The 17,559-nt window shown below is 39.9% G+C and overlaps 2 protein-coding genes across 2 annotated transcripts in view; one reads left to right on the top strand and one right to left on the bottom strand.

Annotated features, from left to right (window-relative positions):
• LOC127654867 (collagen alpha-1(IV) chain-like) overlaps window positions 1–2,647 on the bottom strand; it is an 84,211-nt gene extending 81,564 nt beyond the window's left edge. The window contains exon 1 of the mRNA XM_052142380.1: window positions 2,433–2,647. Within this exon, the coding sequence (XP_051998340.1) occupies window positions 2,433–2,501 (69 nt within the window). The 5' untranslated portion in view covers window positions 2,502–2,647. The remainder of the gene's footprint in view (window positions 1–2,432) is intronic.
• A 98-nt stretch (window positions 2,648–2,745) lies between these two features.
• col4a2 (collagen, type IV, alpha 2) overlaps window positions 2,746–17,559 on the top strand; it is a 152,480-nt gene continuing 137,666 nt past the window's right edge. The window contains exons 1-3 of the mRNA XM_052142379.1: window positions 2,746–2,924; window positions 3,122–3,233; window positions 3,315–3,366. Coding sequence (XP_051998339.1) covers window positions 3,193–3,233; window positions 3,315–3,366 — 93 coding nt within the window. The 5' untranslated portion in view covers window positions 2,746–2,924; window positions 3,122–3,192. The remainder of the gene's footprint in view (window positions 2,925–3,121; window positions 3,234–3,314; window positions 3,367–17,559) is intronic.

The raw sequence follows: 17,559 nt of genomic DNA on the forward strand, positions 1-17,559 counted from the left end.
CATTTTGTTTGTCATAAATGATTGATTTAATTTACCATGACTATATATGATGATAACGTGTACTGCATAAATACCTTGGTTTTCCCTGTGTTTTAAATCAGCTTCTTAAGTGTCCAGCTCTGTGCATAGCATAGTCACTTGGCGCTATATGCAGAGTCAGTAAATATTGTTCTTTTACCTCTAGAGGCCGCTGTTGTACTGTAGAAACAAGTAGTTCTAACTGTAGAACCATCCAAGAAATGGAGGAATAATGAAAAAATACAAATCTGTCTGTAATCAGCCACATTGATTTTTGCCAATAGGTGAAGTCCGATAGTTCCAATATATCGGTGCCACTATCGGCACCGATATATTGCCTAAACCGATATATTGGACCGTCAACTTCTTGTAGCAAGTATTCATGTTTTCTCTAGTCCACAAAAAATAAATCACCCAACTTTTCATATCCATTATAACATCTAGTCCATGAGTTGTCATGACTGAGCTGTACTATTTGACAAATGTTGCATAAAATGGCTTAATATAGCTCATACAATATAGCTGTAAAGAAAATGATGGGTAACCTAAAAATCTGAATCTGGTTTATTCAGGTCAAACATATTTAATGGCTGAGTCAACCTCACTACATTGGGTTAGACCAACAAACATATATTTAAAGGGTCAGATCAGGCAGAAATAGATCCTTAAAAAATAGTTCACCCAAAAATGAAAATGATCTCATCATTTACTCACCCCCCTGCCATCCCAGATGTGCATGACTTTCTTTCTTCTGCAGAACACAAAGATATTTGGAAGAATATCTCAGCAAGTGAATGGTGAACAAAACTCACATAAAGGCAACATACACATCTGGGATGGCATGTGGGTGAGTAAATAATGAGAGCATTTTCATGTTTGGCTGAACTATAGCTTTAAGGTAACAAGTGCACAGTTACACTTTTTATATTGATACATGATGTGACATATCAGTTCAATTCAAATAATGATGTAGAGTTATTGTAGCAATGTGATAATCCACCAGCAAATTCCATTAAAAGAACACTTTGAATATAAAATTGTATGTTCCAAATACTCTTTAACATTTCTACAGTATATGGTTCCAATATGATGAAAATTAAAATGATCTGTTGAACAGTAGGAGGGTGAGTTGTGGCAGCAGTACTATAAAATAAGTAACTACATACAGCTACTGTAGTCCTACAAATAGCTGCAGTATCAAGGGCAGTTTATTAATCTAGCAAGCAGATATGCATGTATGCATTCAGAAATTTCACAAAATCACTAGATGTAACATATTTGTGTTTTTATAAAATCAATGTCGCTATAAATCATCCTCCACATACTTATCACCCAGACACCTGCCACTTCCTGAGTGCTTCCTCTGCATGTGCTTAACACTGCAGTCCCCCTCGCCCAGCCACACCCCCAATAGAAATACATGTCCAGGGTAAATTTCCAGTGTAGCTCTCTAAATAACTGAAAACATGTCATCTTAACTAAATGCATAATGGGAAAACACGAGTTTCACAGTTTGACTAATTTTGAATAAAACATTTGGTGTAACTTATTTTTCAAGTGTGTGGTGAAATGCCTTTAAAAAAAATTAAAGACAAAGGCCAGATGGTTAAGAATAAGTTTACTAAAGTGTGTGCTAACCATAGCACACACACACACAGAGAGAGAGAGAGAGAGAGAGAGAGAGAGAGAGAGAGAGAGAGAGAGAGAGAGAGAGAGAGCAATGAGTATTCCAACCCCCTAGATGACACCAAAAGGAGGGGCAAATATATAAACTCTAGAGAAAAGCTGCAGCAGAGCTCCACTGCATGTCAATAGAATAGGCTAATATACCAAGTAATTATAGGTGAGATATGTAGAAAGCAGACATGAGAATTACTCCAAACAATACTGTACATGCCTAAATCATCAGCAAGTACAAAAAAAATAAGAAATGACATTAAGACAACAAAATCAGTACATGAATCTACAGCATGGCCAAATAATTCTCATGCCACCGTTTGTATGACTATGATGCACTTTATTACTTTACGGAATAGCCCTTCTGTAGCATACTGTATAATCAGTCCTTTGAGTTACAGGATGAATACTTGGATATCGTTTTCATATCAATCTTCAACAATATTTGCTTCTAGTTACATTCCCAAGCAATTTGCATTTAGTTTGCTAAATCTGTAGAGTGTAGTTGTTAAATGCATTTAAAACGTTACCCAACAGTCTATAACTTCGTCAAGTGGACATATTTGCACATGAATTCAAAACTGGAACTTGAGCTGAAGCGACTCGCGCACAACTTTTACGAACTTCTCTGAGCGCGCGAGAAGCCTGACGCGAGTCTAACAGATCTACTCGCGTCCAAACTGTAGACATTACAAATAAAATAACGATATAACATTCGAGTTCTTCATTGAACTTACCTTAGCTGTACTCTTGTTTACGCTCAAAAAGACTGTCAGAAGAAAAAGAGTGCCGCATGAAAGCCGCATCTTCACACTTGTGGGAAAATGTCAAAAAGGACAAGCTAATGACGGATTCTTCTTCGTTTCAATCAGTTATTGCTTCTCTTCAAGCCGAGTCTAAGCTATATGTTTGTCTGCATCTTTGCTCTAAACGTTATGTGCACGGTTTTGAAAGTAATGTCTTGTAGATGAGCCCACCACACCCCCTGACATGACCGCGACCACCCATCAATACGCACCAACACAACCCTGTTTAGAAAAATTATCATTCGCATTTCAGCACTGTTAGGGGAAGTTTAAGGCTGAAGATCAATAATTTCCTTCAAAAACAGTTTCGGTAGGTTGGATTTGACCAACTTTTCCAAAGCGTGAACGCATCACGATTGAGCGCGTGCAACTGGAGCGTGAGGAATCTTCTGCCTTCACGTCACCTTCAATAACGGACAAGAGGTAACTTATTATCACAAACATCCTGCTAAAATGTTAGCTATTATCATTCAAAGTGTTCCGGCACATTGGAAAGGGTATTGGAATATCAATGTACAAGTAGGCTACATTTGATACAGTAGATGTGCAATGAGGATCCTATGATAGTCGAGCATGCCTTGAAACAATAAGAACTAACTTTAGTCAATTTGTAACTTCAGAACATTGAGCATGCAGTAACAGGACACTGGCATTAGGCAGAGGGAGAGAGTTCATCTGTTTATAGGCTCACATGGAGGGTGAGAACCATCTACAGTACTGGAACACATTGAGGTAAAGCCAGTTGTTTATTTGTGTTTTAGAACATGTGTTTCCCCTTCCACACATACTAATGTACATTTTCTCAAATTGCAGGTGTTTGCTGTTGTGCTTCGCAGTCCTTGTCCTTACGACAGAGGTTAACGCAGTAAGTTTGCTTTAAACATTTTTTTTTATTATTTACTTAGTGGACATAAAATGAAGTGGACATGACGAGCAGAGTGTGGAGTGTGATTTGTGCTTCATTCATAATGCAACAGTGAAAATAACTGGAAAGTTTCAGCTGAGCCCCTCAAACAGTTGGGAGTGTCCTTGTTTGTATTACAAGTTCCTCATGTACAAATCCCAAAAGTTTTAACCCTTTACAGGAACAATATGAATGTTCCTTTAATAAAAGGAACATTCCAGATTCAAAACAAGTTGAGTTCAATGGACAGCATTTGAGGTATAATTTTGATTACTTCAAACATACATTTTGACTCGTCCCTCCTTTTCTTTAAAAAAAAAAAAACCCAGCAAAAATATAGGTTACAGTGAGGCATTTACATTGGAAGTGAATGGAGCCAATCAGTAAATGTTAAAATACTGACTGTATACTCACAAGAAATAAACGATACATGTGTTAGCATGATTTTAGTGTGATGAAATCAAGTGTAAAGTGTAAAGTTATATCCAATTTTACCTTGTTGCCATGATAATATTATGTCAACAAACCCTAAAGCAACTGTAAAAATGATTTAATAAATCCACATCTCAAATAATACATCAGTTTTAACAGAAACATTTATGTAAGTGCTTTTATAAAATTATAAACTTCACATTTCTGCCTTTAAACCCTCCAAAATTGTCCCTATTCACTTCCATTGTAAGTATCTCACTGTAAACTCGATTTTTGGTTCTTTTTTTCCCCCTTTTAAAAAAAATAAATAAATTGATGGATAATTTTTTGTGGTAATCAACATTATGCCACAAATACTGTCGGCTGAGCTTAACATGGAATATTCCTTTAAAAATAAGTTTTATTTGAAAACCACATTTAATTTCCACCATTCTTTTAAGTCTGAAATGAAACTTTCACAGTGATAAAGTCCAAAATCAATTAGGAATGGTTAGTGTTTACAGAACCAACTCATTCCCCACTGTGAGAAATTAGAAACAAACTTAAACTGGATTGAAGCTAATGGGGAGAATGTGTTCGGCTCCTGTGAGTATTTTAATACCCACAAAAAGTTGATTAATGGTAAAGAGTGCATGTGCATTTGTATGAAAACAAGAATGAGAGATAATTTATACACAGTTAACCCTAATGTTGGCATTACTGAAAATTACTTTCTTTGTTGGAAATAGTTGTTTCATGTAATGTCACCATTTGAATGATTTTGGCCCCCTTTGGTCAAGCTGGACCCTGTTAACTCTATATAAATTCTCCTTGTGCATGTGCAGCTGAAGTGCAGGCATTTTTGCATTTCTGTGGAGAATTAAGTTTATTTTATGATTCACCTAGAATCAGTAATCATTTTCTTTATTTAAGCTGTGTAATTCTATGATCTAAATTTAAATACATTCAATTAAAATTATAATTTAGAAACAGCAATATTTAAAAAGCAAATCTGAGTTTAGTCTACTTGCATCTATTTACCATAACTTAAATATTTAGGTTCATTCTAAATGAACTCCAAGTTAAGTGAACTTAATTACACAAGCATTGGAGAATTACTCAGTTTAAGTGTGGAATGAGTTTACTCAATCAATTGAGTAAAGTAAACTTATTATGGTGTTTACTGAATAATAAGCATCTGTTTATTTAGAGTTTTGCTGATGGGTACTCCTTTTGCTGGTGGTAGTTTGAAAACTAGCAGATATAGATGACAGCTGTTGTAGGGTTAACTGTTTGTTTTTTTAACTCAATTCAAGTTTGTTGAATCTCAAAAAATCGAATTGACATTTTCCAAGAATACAGGGTTGCCTTAAGGACCATTCACATGTTTATTTTCTATTTCTATGCATATGTATGCAATATCCTTGTGGGAGCAATCAAGTGTTTGGATTGAACTTTTCTGGCTATTCTGCATTGTGCCATGATTTTTAAATGGCAAGTGGCTGCATATTATCCCAAATGGGTGTTTGATTTTTTTGCTATCACCATGCTTAGAATTACACTGTAAATTCCAACAGGCTATTGTATTATTGTTATTAGAATGTTTTGCACAGATTACTGTAATAGCTGCCAATGAACAGAATAGTAGTAGCTTAACCATGGGACAACAGCCCCTATCTGTGTTATGATGAATGTGTGGAACCCCTCTTACAGTCTGATGACGAATTCCACATGAGAACATCTTTTTTTTCCCTTATCCACATGCTGATATGTTTCTGGCCATCACCAGCAGCTAAAACGGCAAGTTCAAAAGAACTGATAGTTTGCCGGCCACCTGTGAAAGCTCCTTCAGCCGGAATCTCATACTTTTAGTTCTAGATCTAGCTGTGTTATGCAGCCTTTATTTTGAAAAGCAGAAACGTTTTTTCAAACATATATGGCAATTTTCTAATATCATTTTGACAATGCCAAAAGTCCACTGGAGTGGCTGGAAAAATGCCAGTGCCTGCTTGGCTGTTAAATGTCAAGTTGAAAAGTCTAGCTGCACAGTTTCAATAGTTCAATAGTTTGAGTATGGTCCATTCCAACAGTTTGTGCTGGTAAAAATATCCATTTCAACTAGAAAGTGCCTCTGATAGCAGTACATGTGCAACAGCTGAAAGATGGCAATTTGCCACAAAGACATTTTAAGTGCAAAGGAAGGTTTTCTTTCAGAAAAAAAGGCTGTTTTCTCTATTTTTCGTGGTTTGCTAATGAATTTTATACTGCGTTTAATTTTTAAAAGTTTAGAATAACATGGGAAAGTGAAATTATAGATATTTTAAAGTTATGAGATGTCATGAAGCACGGACAGCCATTCGAATAGAGAAAGCATGAACAAAACTATTGGGAGAGAATATAAAAGTACAAAGTAACTGCAAAAAGACATTCATATCAAACTTTATATATATATATATATATATATATATATATATATTAGGGCTGTCGATTTAACGCATTAATTCATTGCGATTTATTTTATAAAAAATAACATGATAAAAAAATTAACGCAATTAATCGCAATGCCCCCAGATTGTAATAAGGAAGATTCCTGAGAAATGCTAGCTTGTAGTACCACCAGTTTACTCCAGAGGGCGGTAATTGAAATTTCAGCTGTGTGGCAACACGCAGTTTATACAGTGAAGAGAACAACCATCCAGCAGACAGAACAATACAAACATGCGTTCTTGCATTCAAAAAACTTGATGGAGCACAAATTCGAACTAAGAGATCTCAAGATGAGTTCTAAGTATTTAGACACAGTGACCTAAAAATTTTATGTTTATGAAGCGACGCACCCGAGACGCTACACAAGCATGCCTGACGCTTGTTGAAATTGACGGGTCCTTAAACAAGCCCTCATAATAAATCTCGAACTGATTGACAATTTCACTTTCAAAATGGATTGCTGTGAACTGTATGCCAATGATTGACTTATGATCAATAATATGGTAGTAAAATATACATTGTATTCTAAAGCCGTTTTTTTGTATTGTCTTATCAATGATTAACTCTTCTGCACAAGAATGTAATGCATTTTAATTATCTGAATATATATATATAATTATCTGAATATATATATATATATATATATATATATATATATATATATATATATATATATATATATATATATATATATATATATAATTTTAAATATTTAAAGATAACTATGTATAATTATTTCATCATTATATATTGAATTATTTTATATGAGGGCTTTCTCAGCAAATATTTGTATATGCGATTAAATGCGATTAATCGCGATTAATTATTCGGGACATCATGTAATTCATTCGATTAAAAATTTGAATCGATTCACAGCCCTAATATATATATATATATATATATATATATATAGTTAAAGTGATTTCCCTGTGTAGAAGAAGAAAAAGCCTTCTTGTTTAAAGCTTTATCAGATTTTGCACTGTTCTGATAAAAAACTTGTGACTCCGCTATGGTCTGAGTGTGTGCATTATACTGGTACAAGGAGTGTAGTGATTTCAGGTTTCAGGCCAAGCTATTTTTAGACAGGCAATGATCCGGCCAGCAGGGCATGGACATTATAGGTGACCTCACTTGGGGGGGTAAAGACTAAATGGTGCATGAAATTACAGATCTACCACAGAGTTTTCAACAGAGTCTTCACATTATGAAAGTTAAGAGTACTTTAATGTGCATGGATTTGACCTAAATGTAACCCAGTCATACCCACCAACAATTTTTGCTATTTAATTTTGAGCCTTTATCTCAATCCAAGCATACAAACATGTCCTATATGTGTCTTAATTATGTTTGACTTTAGTTGCTTATCATTGTATACTTGTATCAGCGTTGTTCTCTGTTGTTTAGCAGTTACTCTTCTAACTATACACAAATTTAATTACACATGTATCCATAAAATGCTTTATTTTAATTAAGTTTTAAGATTTGATATACAAATTCTGCTATTTCATATAATGTAGAACCCTTAAGTATATTCTATGATTGTATCTTACTGTTGACATGGAGATTAAGCTGTTTATTTGAGCCCTGTTGTTGAGAATGTCTGATGGGAAGGCTTAGAGAACCATAGATATCTATACATAGATACCTAATTAGCAGCTGTTACTATGGGCCACAATATGTCGACACATCTGCCATATTGGATAGGTCAAGAGCCTTCTGTCAACACATGAATGTAAATTGACAGACATGGTCTGCAAAAGTCTGCTGTCTTTTCCAGCTGATTTTCATATTATCTGATTGTCTATAAACATTGGGCAATATTTTAAATTTTTTTTAAAATCCTGACCTCACTTCTGTGGCAGGTCAGAGGGCAGGGCCGGGTCGTGATTCCACACACTTGGCCCCTTATTAGGCGGATTAATCCTGAGAGGGATAAGGCAGACTGTAGATGGCAGTACGAGAGAGAGAGAGAGTTACGGACAGTTGTCCGACCCCTTTGTGTGTCTTTATGGTTAAGTTTAAAATATTATATATATCGTCAAGCTGGCTCTCGCCTCCTCCTTTCCATTGAATCTGTTACAACTTCTAAAACAGATTTTTTTCCGCCCATAGCAGACTGCAAATGATGTCCTCTACATATGAATATATCATGGCCAACATTCTGAAAATTAGCACCCAGTCAATCAGTTCATTACATGATGAACTGTTTCCTCACAAAAGCAATTTCTGCAGCAGTCTGAGGCTTCTTCTTCATTCATTTACATTCAAACAGCTCTCCTTGTTCACCGTTCCAAGATAGCGCAGCTGTTGACGTATGCAAACCAGCTGAATGAGGCACATACGTATGTATATCGATGTTGAGAAAGGCATTCAAAAGTTCAAAAAAGAAGTTCAAAAAGGTCATTTGAATCACATTTTCAGGTTGTGTGTATTTTCATGTCATGGGGCTGATTTCTGGCTCTTGTTGTATACTTATGTTTGGATAGAAAATCAAAGAAATAGAAAAAGTGGTGCTGAAATATGGACAAAATGCACAATTTCAATAGTAGCTATTATCATTCTTTTTTTTTTACATTTGTAATAGTCTTTCATAAATAAAGTACTACATTTATTAACTGTATGCAAGCAGTCTCCATTTTCTGTTGGAAACTCCTTCAACCATATATGGGAAGAAAAAATAGATGTGGTCACAGGGTGGTTCCTGAGGTTGTGGATGAGAATAAGAGTGGGCGTGAAAACTCTGTACCATTTTGAATAGGTGGAACAGCACCGCACAAAAGATGTCTGCTGATGATAAGCACAGGAAAAAAGCTGCTACATCGCCTGCCAAAATAATCCACTCGGTCAAAACCTCAAAACAATTGAGGGAAATCTATTGTGTTCAATTAGAGGGAAAAAGGCAGGAAGAGAAATTGTTCAGAGGGGAAGATCTATGATGAGAAATTGATTGCCTGAGTGACACTGCAAGTAGCATTGCAAGTAGCAGTGCCTTTACAACTTTGTTTGATGTAGGTTGATAACAGATGTATTGTACATTATTTAGATCTACATATCTGTATGTCACAGAAGAGAAAATGTGCAATTGTTTACTTTAGGAGTTTTTTTCTCCTTGACCCAAGTCTTCAATATAAGTTTAGTTGGTATAATTGAATGTTGTCAGGTTGATTTAAAAATATTAAATAGTATTAAAGGGATAGTTCATGCAAAGATGAAAGTTCTGTCATCATTCACACCCTAATGTTGCTCAAAACCCATTTGACTTTCTGTGGAACACAAAAGATGTTAAGCAGAATGTTAGCCTCAGACACCTTTCATTTTCATTGTATCTTTTTCCACATAATAAATGTAATGGTGTTTGAGGCTAGCTTTCTTCTTAACATCTTCTGTTCAAGGAAGAAAACAAAGTCATGCGAGTTTGGAACATCATTAAGATGAGTGAATGATGAACGAATTTTCATTTTTTGGTGAATTATCTCTTTAAATATATATATTTTTTTACATATTTCATTACAAAACCATGTAATTATTATTCCATAAAATTATACATTCCATCACCAACATTTGAGAGGTAGTTCCCACGAATTAGTTTTAGTGGTTCCACCCATGTACTGTGTCAAATAGCGAACCTCCTGAACTTAAACTGGCATGGAGTTTGTGTCTTGTTTTCCCTGGCTGGCAAAGACATAATACAGAACACACAAAACTGTACAAAACACTTTTTTTATTTTTACTACAATTAAAAAAACAGACATCCATATTCCTATTTTATAAGGATGCACTTAAGATTCGGCCATGGAAAGAAAAAAAAAATCATTGGCCGAAAATTTGAAGAGAAACCGTTACTTTAAAATCCAGTAACAGAAACACTGACACGGAAAAGAAGCAATGTTAATGTGAAAAGATCCTGATCTAATAAAATGTTTATGTAAACGGCAACTGATTATTGATGATACAGTATATTTGCGGTTAAATCACGGAGAATCCACCCAAATGAGCGCAACAGCACAAACTAATTAACTCACTGAAATTTATGGAAGTATACTGTGGTATATTGTGGTACAATTTCAAATGCAATTGTAAATTCAGTTAGTATTTGGGTTTCCTAGTTGTACATTACAGTCCACATACCAAGAAGTGATGAAGCAATAACTCTCTTGGTTATTAGCGCAACAATCAAGAGTGTTCCCCTTCTGTCACACTGACACGAGGGGTCTTTCTTGAGAGCCTCGATTAACTCTGAACTTGAGAAAAGGCCAATGAGAAATTGGCAGACAGAATTTGCATGTCTTACCCCCGGACATACGGGTATAAATGGAAGCAGGCGTGCGTCTGTAAGTCAGATTTTTTTCTTCAGAGCCTAACGGTTGTGCAACAGCAAGCTGAGTCTCACTACTGATCCACACACCTCTGTTGGCGAAGCACTGCTGTTGGATCTATGGTGCATCACCAGTGGCTTTTTCCTTCTCTGCACGGTGTGCAGTCCACGCCCCTGGGGGCTTTGACAGCGCTTCTCTCTAAAAGAGTGTTTTCCTGGATGATGATTGCGCCGCTGCATCGGAGAGCATCCCAGCGGCGTCTGGTGCTAATGACTTGTCTGGGCTGCCACCTTTGGGTCTGCTTGCCCAGTCTGAGGCTGACGCGCGGATGTCCGCTATGCTTTCCCGGGCCACTGCGAGCGCGAGGCTGGACTGGATACTTCCGCCCCTCACCCCTTACGGCTAGTCAATTGGTTCCTCGGGTCAGAGTGCCACTCAGGAGCCCCTCCACCGGTTCCTATCTTGTGCATGAGGACGTCTTCACGGGACCTCCTCCTCAGTCTCTAACCCGCCCCCTGCCGGGTGCGCGGAGCAAGGTAAGTGCTTTGAGTTTTTTCTCAGCACCCAAGCCTCGGGATGCACTTTTGCCTCCCGACTCGTTATTACCTGCTCCCCCTGATACGAAGCCTCATCCGGTATGTCAAAAACGATCATCCCCTTAGTTCCCTTCGCACCACCTGACTCGGCTATGCGATTCAATTCACCAGGCTCCCACATCGTTTCAGCGGTATTCACTCCACTTCAATGCGCTGCAAAAATGCCAGCACCTTATGGGCAGAGACTGCAACTCTGCTACTTAAGGATGCGATAGAGCCTGTCCCTCCAGCTGAGATGAAGAAGGGTCTCTACAGCCCTTACTTAATTTTACCCCAAAAAGGCGGTGGTTTTATCCAAAGCTGCTTTAGACTTACAGTGCAATTATTACGGGAACAATCCCCCCGGAGCAACCTGGAGTTAAGGGCCTTGCTCAAGGGCCCAACAGTGGCATCTTGGTGGTGCTGGGGCTTGAACCCCCAACCTTCTGGTCAGTAACCCTGAGCCTTAACCACTGAGCCAACACTGCCCCATAAATTATCAGGTTCCTTAGAGGCACCCGGAGGCTGAATCCTCCCCGGCCAAGCCTGTTCCCTGCCTGGGATCTCTCAGTGGTCTTCTCGGGCCTTCAGAGACCTCCCTTTGAGCCGCTTGACTCAGTTGAGCTCAAGGCCCTCTCATTGAAGACGGCCCTGCAAGCGTTCTCTGTCAGCGACACTTGCCTGGAGTTCAGTCCGGTAGATACTCACGTCATCCTAAGACCGTGACCGGGCTACGTGCCCAAGGTTTCTATGACTCCCTTCAGGGACCAGGTCATGAACCTGCAAGCAAGCTTCCGGGAGGAGGCAGACCCAGCCTTCGTTGCCGTGTCCGGTACGTGCTTTAGATGTTCTGAGCAGCTCTTTGTCTGCTTAGGCGGATGGCGGAAAGGGAACACTGTCTCCAAACTGAGGCTGCTCGCTGGGTCTTCGACGCCATTTCCTTGGCCTTCCAGACTCAGGCCGTGCCCGCCCCCTTGCAGGTTTTAGCACACTCAACGAGAAGTGTGGCATCCTCGTGGGCACTGGCCAACGGCACCTCCCTAAGCAGACATCTGCAGAGCAGCGGGCTGGGCAACACCCAACACCTTTGCAAGGTTCTACAATCTCAGGGTTGAGTTGGTCTCATCCCATGTTTTATCAGGGTAGAACTCTGTAATATGGAACAGCCAACCAGGTGTTCCACTTGCACCTAGCTCCCTTCACAAAGCTGATTAAGTGTGCTTTCTCTCCCAGGTTAGTCACTATGCTCTCGCTTCCTGGACCTGCGAATTCAATGGAGGAATTTGCGACCAGACCCACTATGAGCCTGGCAAGTGCTCTGTACTGGGGTAGGGCTCCACAGGCTTATTTCCCTCTTCAGGCAACACCCTGTGATGTATTTTCCGAGGTACGGTCCCCCGTCGGTGGACCCGCATCTCCCTTGGGTAGTCCCTCTGTCCCCGGTCACTGTGTTTGTAGAGCTCCTCCCTCATCAGGTAGGACCTGTCACTGCGCCACTCCCACGTGTGGCTTGACAACCCACGTGGTGTATTAGCCACTTATCACCTAGTCTGGGCAAGATGTGGTCTCCGCATGGTCTTTTCCCCCTGAAAGAATAGGACTGGGAAAGATCGCCTTCTCCAACGCATTTCATAGTGTTAAGATAGCCCCAGCTGCTTTACCCTCTATTCGAGACATATAGAGAGAGAAAAGGCCGCGGCTGTCTGGCTTGCTCCCATGATGGTCATATAGGGAACCTAAGGTCTGTATATGACACCTTTTCTGGGGGCATTGTGGAGGGTTACGTGTGCGATACAGTTGCTTCTAGCCCGCAGCAGCCTGCTTGCACCTGTGTCATCAATTCACGTAACACGGTCTGGTGTATGGCGCTTTGAAATGGGACCCCTTGTGTCACTACATTCCACATAACGTCGAGTGAGTGGCAGAAGGGGAACATCATGGTTACGAGGAAACGAGATATTGTGTCGAATGTAGTGACACAAGGGGTCTTTCATTGGCAGACAGAATTTACATGTCCTGCCCCCGGACATACAGGCATAAAGGGAAGTGTGTTTTTTTCACTGAGGAGCCGAGAATAATGTACGGCCAATCACAGTGGTAGGTCTAGTGTCGTGGCAAAGGGGACACAACATCTCATTCTCTCCATCAGGGAACGAAGGTTACAACAGTAACCATGACGTTTTCTCATGCTTGTACAGAGACTGGGAGGCTTCAGGATGACCCACCACTAAATGCTGTCAAATATCTCCACCTTCTAAAATGTACATTATTTGTGATTATAAGTGTTGGCTTGAGGTTGGCTAACATGATGAAGCTAGCAGCAACACATCACATGTGTTTGAAACTTTACTTCTGTCAGCTGAAATATAGTGTATCCTTCAGTGTAACAACCATTAATGCTCCTTTGAGAGGATACTACTCTTTGAAAATGCATACACTAGATTGCCAAGTGCATATTGCATAGTATAACTTCATAGTGTGTCATTTGGGACACTATAGCTATGGCTCTTTAGCTGTAAATATACAGGGGCAAGAAAAGTATGTGAACCCTTTGGAATTATCTGCATTTTTGGATTTTTTTTTTAAATATGTTTTGATCTTAATCTAAGTTACAATAATGAACAAACACAATCTGTTGTATTGTATTGTTCTTGTACATATTGAATGCATCATTCAAACATTCACAGTGTGGGTTGGAAAATGTATATGCTAATGACCCATAAGCTAATGACATTAAAAAAAGAGTCAGGAGTTTGCAAACCTGGCATCCAATTAATGAAACGAGATTGAAGGTGTGGGTTACAACAACTTTGACTTATAAAAAGAACTAAAATATTTTACATTTTCTATTCACAAGAAGCATCTGCTGACGTTGACCATGCCAAAATTATCAAAAGAGACAGAAGACCTACGATCAAAATTGTTGCTTTTCATAAAGCTGGAAGGGGTTACAGAGTTATTTTGAAGAACTTAGATATTCATCTGTCCACAGTTAGACAAACTGTCTATAAATGGAGACAATAGAGTACTGTGGCTACTCTCCCTAGAAGTAGCCGTCCAGCCAAGATTACTCAATGGGCACACCGGCAGAATGCTCAATCAGGTAAAAATGAACCTTAGAGTGAAAGCTAAAGACTTCAAGGAATCACTGGAACTGGTTAACATCTCTTTTCATGAGTCTATGGAAAACATTAAACAGGCATGGTGTCCATGGCAGGACACCACGAAGGAAGCCACTGCTTTCCACATAAACATTGCAACATGCCTGAAGTTTGCCAAAGACCACCTTGACACTCCACAATGCTACTGGGAAAATGTTTTGTTGACTGATGAAACTAAGGTTGAATTGTTTGAAAAGAACACGCAGCATGGTGTAAAAAAGGGTACTGCATACCAACATTAAAATATCATCCCAACGGTGAAGAACGGTGTAGAGAACATCATGAGTTTGGGCTGCTTTGCTGCTTCGGGGCCTGGAACGCTTGCCATCATCGAGGGTAAAATGAATTCCCAAGTTTATAAGGTATCCTACAGGATAATGACAGGGCACCAGCTTAAGCTCAATAGAAGTTGGCTGATGCCGCAGGACAATGACCCTAAAGACTGAAGTAAATCCACTACAGAATGGCTTAAAAAAAGAAAATTCACTGCGTACCACTACCCCTGGGGTCATTTTTTGATATGGTGTTCTATGGGAGAGGCGAGTACACATTGGAGAACACTTTTTGCAACCTGGCAACATCTGTGACCTGGGATAGTGAGAGGTGGTCTCCACAAGTGACCGGGGTGACTTGATTGGTGGCTTTTAAATTCACCTCTGGCCTGAGCTCCTCCCTCTCCTGAACCACTGTCGCCAAAGTCACTGGCACCGTTTCTCTGATTTTAGGAAGTTGAGGTGGTAAATCTGATGTACTCTGCCTATCGGTTCACCTCATAATCCATCCCCAACTCGCCGTGTGACCTTGCACTTGTCGAGTAATTTTTAATTTAGAAGAAGAGGGCTTCCTGTCCCCCGAATGGTCTGCAGCCAGCTGCACTGCCTCATCCAGCTACGCCAGTCAGTGACAATGGACCCACTCTAATGTCCTTTTCAGTAGCCGGGCAATAAATTGTTTCAGTACCACAAGATCAAGTACCTCCTCTGCGTCACAATCTCCAATCTCTAATGGTGTGTAAAATCATCTGACCACATTGTAGCATGTAGCTCTAAGGTAAACCCATTGCACAGTTCATATCATCACATGCTGGCATGACACAGCTGGCATTTAACTGATCATAGGAAGGTCTTATTACTGGCATTGCCATGCATTGTACTTTTGCCAGCTTTTCTCCCTGATAGCCTGGTCAAGATGAAGGGTTCACAGTTGAGATACCACTGTCTGATCCCATGGATAACAACAGTTTATCATGCTTCATTTTCATCTCTCTGATAATCCCATGTACACCAGACAAGACTTTATCTGCAGCATAGATCACTCTGAAAGTAGATGTGGGGTGCTCTAGACCATGACCCACTTTCCTCTCTGCTAAATAGCAATCTGTGTTCTGTGGATGTTCTTGTTATTCATCTGTCTTACAGAAGCTCTCTGTAACTTTTAACTTGTTTCTTTTGAACTTTAAAAATCTGTCTAGTGTTGTTCTCTTTATGCATTTCACCCCTCCATTTCCTCTTTTCCATGTTCACTAGTAATTTGTTTATAATTGCTGCCCCCTGGCCCCAGTAACAGACCTCATGTGGAGGGCAAAACTCATCTCTGTTGCTTTCTTCATCTTCAGAGGCCATTTGGAATAACTTTTTGGATGTGTTTGTCACAGACATCCCTTTTTAAGGGAAGATATTTGAACACATTTCAATGGGTTGCATTTTTTCTAGTGTCAAAAACACAGAAAAAGTGCAGAACATAGACTCAACAAAATAATATGACCAGAACATGCCCTATTCCTCAAAAACCCAGCATTTGTCCATCTTTAATACGCTGTATAATAGAAGTGTTAAAGTATAGTCATTCTTTGCCCCCATGGAGTTGAGACAAAGGCATGTGAATACTTTACAATGCTAAATACTCTGGATGTCTTTCATTTCCTTTTATAGCCTGCTTGCTTCTCTAGCCTTCATTTATGATCTCTCTCTCTCTCTCTCTCTCTCTCTCTCTCTCTCTCTACTCTTTTCTGCACATGCAGAGCTGGTCATGTTGCTTTTATTTGGAGACATGAATTATGTTCCCTTATGAATCTGTGTACTGAATAGCAGGTTTTGTTTCTGCTGTGTTTATGTGACTAATCCAGACACTGAGAATAGCATTGCACCTCTTCATTCTGTAAGTGTCATAGAGTTAGTGAACTGTTTTTCACAATTGATGTTTTTACACATTTCTTGAAACCTTCACCCATTTTCTCACAACTTTAAACACAAAACCAAATAAAAAACAATCAAACAGTGCTTTCAGATCATACTGTAATGCTTGTGTGGAATGCAGGAGAAGGCAGATGGGAGGTTTGGATCTAAACGCGGTTCTTTATTGCAACAACAAATAAACAAACACAGGAACAAATGAAAAGTCCACGATGGGAAAATCAAACTGAAACATAAAATACCATCCAGGAGTACACAGATTGATAAAACATCCATGAAGGGCAAGGTTACCTCGAACGAACACGAATAGACATCAAGGGTAAACATCAAGGAACATCAGGAAACGTTAACGATCGACAGGGGAAAGGGAAAACAGCAAGGTTTAAATAGACAGACACGGTAATAACAAAATAACGAACAGGTGTGGACAATAACACTGTGACGGCGGTGAAGAGGGCCGGGAATGACGGGAAGTGTAGTTCATACAAGGAGAGTGAAACACGTGGCGGACAACAAGGAAAACGTGACATGGAACGTGATCAGTGATGAGTGAAACAGAAAACACGCGGCAGACAACAAGGGATCTTAACATAACCCCCCGGATTCCAGACGGTCCTAAAAAACACAAAAATAACAAAAACAAACAAATGTCCAAGGAGTGAGGGGGTAGACCCGGGGGAAAACAGACAGACCAAGGGGGGCACAAGGGGCACAGAGACAGTCCACGGAGGTACAAGGAGCAACTAGACAGTCCACGGAGGCACAAGGGGCGGACAGGCAGACCAGGGAGGCCGAGAGGGCAGACAGGCAGTCCATGTGGGTATGAGACGGGGACCGGGTCAGGTGGCCTGGGGGGCGTCCACCAGGCAGGGACTGGTTTAGGAGGCCTGGGAGGCGGCCACAGTATAGGGACAGGTTTGGGTGGCCTGGGAGCTGGCCACAGGGCAAGGGCCGGTTCAGGGGGCCTGGGAGGTGGCCACAGGACAGAGGCCGGATTAGGTGGACCGGGAGC

This window comes from Xyrauchen texanus, chromosome 14 (assembly GCF_025860055.1).
Source record: "Xyrauchen texanus isolate HMW12.3.18 chromosome 14, RBS_HiC_50CHRs, whole genome shotgun sequence".
NCBI classification, from domain to species: Eukaryota; Metazoa; Chordata; class Actinopteri; order Cypriniformes; family Catostomidae; genus Xyrauchen; species Xyrauchen texanus.